Genomic DNA, 3,979 nt, shown 5'->3' on the forward strand with positions numbered 1-3,979 from the left:
AACAGTTTCAATAGTTTGAAGTTAATAGTAATAATAAATCCATTTGAAAAAACAGAAAAATGACGAAAGGAAATCTGAAATATATTTAATAAACATATAAAACCAGAGAGAGAGAGAGAGAGAGAGAGAGAGAGAGAGAGAGAGAGAGAGAGAAAGGAATAAAGAGAGGGAGAGGAAGAGATGGGAGAAATTGGTAGAGAGTGTGAGGCACTCCAAAGCAAAATGAAAAGCCTGTCTCTCTTTGTCTGCCTGTAAATTTCTCTTTCTCTCACAATCTCTACTCTCTCCCGCTCTCTTTATCTCTCTCTCACTTTCTTTCTCTTTCTCTCCCACGCGCGCGCGCGTGCACGTACAGCCCCTATCATTAGTATCAAATTGTCTGTTAAGGTTTTTTGATTTCAATTGAACTATTTTTTTCGTTGTTCAATGTTTATACACACTCACACAGGCACTCTCTCTCATACACATACATACACACACACGTATTAGCTCTTCTATTTTATTGTATTTTATTTTTATGTTACTATTTCAAAACGGAAATCGTCTCATTTTGTCTGACATTGGTTTGTTGCTTCCGTCGTTGTTTTGGTCAGGATCAAAAATAGAAAGGGTCAGTGGTCTTTATTATTATTATAGTCGTTTAATAGTGTATTAAAGTATGAAAGCAGGTAGGGTCGAGATCATGACCTTCGGAAGGCCTCTCACTTTCTCTCTCTCTTCTTTTCTTACTCTCTCCATCCCCTTGGCAGAAATTTAATGGTTTTAGGCTTGTATTTACTGATTTTTAGCAATTATACAAGATCCTCATAAAAGATTGGAACGATATCGTTGGTAGTAACCAAGAGTTTCGGCTCTTAACTGGTGATGGATTTCCTTGACACACAAAGGGGTAAAAAAGGGAAGTCGGCACTGGATACGTGCCGTGGCGACGACCACTTTTGATGACTTTGAGACATGTTCAATGTGGAGTGCAGTACGGAGGAACCGGTTAAATTGCTTAGGTTTGATACAGACCTAAGAAATGAAACGAGGTGATATGCAAAATGGCCAATCTCATCTAGAAATGGGCTGAAAGATGTCTCAGAAGGGTAGGGCCGAAGTGGAGGACACCAACATTGCACCCACCATCTGTTGACACCTGAATACCGTACCTTGTCCAGCTTCGTGCCTGACAAGAACGGAACTCTTGTACTTTCGCTTCTTGTGTAGGTGATGTGTTCCGCCGCTCAGACGGTCCATTTGCTGTCGACCTCCGCTACAAAGAGGATTGGGCTTGCCATGGTTAATAATATACAGACATGAGCTACAGCTGCGACATCTTCAGCTTTCCTTGACAGCAGGAGTGGTTGCCACAGGTCATCCATTTCATAGAGGTGTACTCGTAGATCAAGTGTAAATGGAGGAAGGGTGAAATATGCCGTTTTATCAGAGGAACTTGAAGTAGACAGGGTTATAAATACTAGCGAGTGAAATATTGGATAAAAAAAAAACCTTGAGATAGACAAAATATCGAAGGCTGTACTTGGGACACGAACCCACATCTGTGAACACAACAGATGTGCTATCAAGGGAATCTTTCGAATGTTCAGGTTCCAACTTTTTCTCACTAAAAGTTTTTCAATCTGATATTCTGGTGCTGAGAAGCTCCTGGCATTAAGAGTATCGCGAAAAGCCTGGTTGGAGGCCCAACGTTCCTAATTCTTTAACAGGGTTTAGAAAAAAACTGAAGGACTGCTGCAATAAATGAGTGAATATGTGAGGGAAATATGTTAAATAAAATCATAATTAACTGATCCTCTTGTATTTTCCTGTACCCAAAGCCAGGAACTTTTCAGTGCCCTTCCTGTATATATACAAACGCATACAAAGAGACAAATTGGCAAAAGTACAAACGACAGATATTGTTAATTTTCACTCACCGGCAAAGGGACATAACTGCCCGTGGTTGGCGCTCGGCATGACGTCATGTTTTGACCTCCACATATCTACGAAAATAAGCGAAAATATTATGAATTTAGTATTTTTATTTGGTACGAATAAATATTTCAACAAGTTTGTTATGATCGTAATCGATAGTATCATTCAACATTGCCATAGACGCTATTTACCCGTCTCCCTGGCAACAAGAATGGAAAGTACATAAATGGCATTGGAAAGAACGGGACCTGCAATGAACAAAGAGAGACCTGGGGAAATCAGATATGCGAAACAACGCTGACATTGGGTTAAAACAAACCGGTATTTTTTTAAAGGAAATTGTCCAAGGACGATAGGCACATGAAAGGTGAAGCTGATTACGAAGAGCATTCTACGTTCACTCACTGCACAAAAGATTCATCATAATGAGAATTTCAATGACGTAGAACGCACTAAATATTTTATTTCAAAATTTAATTTCGTTCCCAGAATACACAAGGTTCTGGCTTCAAATCCATCGATAGCTAAGTTAAATTCATGAAAGAAAAAAAGTAGAAAAAGCGAAAGAAAGTCTAGTTACTGCTGATGCATCGTTTCTGCAGGAATTTGGTCATTCCAATGAATTTTGGTATGTGTGCATTGAACGTCAGGAACTACCCATCTACTGTCATTTTTATGCTGTCCAACCAAGGTTTTGAAGCTTCCATTTTTTAGTGCACTTCGGTGAGTATAGTAGACATCTTCACCAGTTTAGTTCTTCTCAGAAACCAATTTCTCCATGCATCATAAAACTCCTATAAATCATCTGAATTCTAAATATATCGAAGAGACCATTTTCTCCGCAAAAGTCTGGAAGCTTTGTAGATATAATGGAATCAATTCTAAAGCTTTCGCCCTTATTTGTAAATCAAATAAAAATGTCTGCCTGTAGCCAGCTGCATTTTTCTATGGCACTAGGGATGAGAATATCATTTACAGCAAACTTGTTCCGTAAACGCCTACATATGTTTCTGGCCGAAATTTCAACAAGCATTCCTAAAATTTGAACTTCCAATTAATTAATTAAATTAGTTGATAAGCTAATTTCTAACTGATGAACTTATCAAATCTCATAAGCAAATGCTTTACGTTTATCTAAAGTTCATTTATATGAGTGTGTGTATGTGTGTGTGTGTGTAAATGTATGTGCGCACACACACATTCACACGCACACAGACATATACATATATATGTGTATTTACGGGTATGTTTTTTCGTGTGCGCACGAGTTTGTATATCCTACACAAAGTACAGTGGAAGGGTTCCGTTAGTATGTCACAGCACCAGCTTACAGAGGGATAATTTAGCCCACACACACATTATACTTACCAAAATGTATTAACCTAAGCAGGTAGTGTGTGTGTGTGTGTGTGTGTGTGTGTGTATATATATGTATATACATACTCAAGGAGTACGACATCAATAGAATCGCGCACTCATTCATAGAAAGCAGGTACTCAATAACACTCATAGATTACCAGAATCGGTAGACCGTTGCAAAAAACACTTAACGCTATTTAGTTACGGACTTTTGTGCTTTGAACAGCAGAGATCAGTTTGGAGATCAATAAAATGCAGTAGCAGTCGAATACTGGACTCGATTTAATCGATTAACATCTTCGCACATTTTTCTAACATTATACTTACGTCAGCAATTATTATTATTTCGATTATCCTTGGAGGACATCTTGTACCTGCAGGACTACATCTCCATCACCCAACCCTTTTAATGTTTTAATCTTTCTCTACTTTCTTTTCATTGAGTACTGCGCATACTTATTCCTTTTGTTATATATATATATATATATACATATATATATATATATATATATATATCTTTTACTCTTTACTCTTTTACTTGTTTCAGTCATTTGACTGTGGCCATGCTGGAGCACCACCTTTAGTCGAGCAAATCGACCCCATGACTTATTCTTTGTAAGCCTAGTACTCGATTTATTTTTGACGAACCGCTAAGTTACGTGGACGTAAACACACCAGCATCGGTTGTCAAGAGATGGGGGGG

General features: G+C 38.2%; 1 protein-coding gene across 3 annotated transcripts in view; it reads right to left on the reverse strand.

Annotated features, from left to right (window-relative positions):
- The window catches only part of LOC106867210 (POU domain, class 4, transcription factor 3), a 284,336-nt gene that overhangs the window by 197,730 nt on the left and 82,627 nt on the right, over positions 1 to 3,979 (reverse strand). For all 3 annotated transcript variants that reach the window (XM_052972524.1, XM_052972525.1, XM_052972521.1), the window contains exon 2: positions 1,920 to 1,985. In XM_052972524.1, coding sequence (XP_052828484.1) covers positions 1,920 to 1,967 — 48 coding nt within the window. In that variant the 5' untranslated portion in view covers positions 1,968 to 1,985. The remainder of the gene's footprint in view (positions 1 to 1,919; positions 1,986 to 3,979) is intronic.

The sequence above is a fragment of the Octopus bimaculoides genome, chromosome 13 (assembly GCF_001194135.2).
Source record: "Octopus bimaculoides isolate UCB-OBI-ISO-001 chromosome 13, ASM119413v2, whole genome shotgun sequence".
In the NCBI taxonomy this organism is placed as follows: Eukaryota; Metazoa; Mollusca; class Cephalopoda; order Octopoda; family Octopodidae; genus Octopus; species Octopus bimaculoides.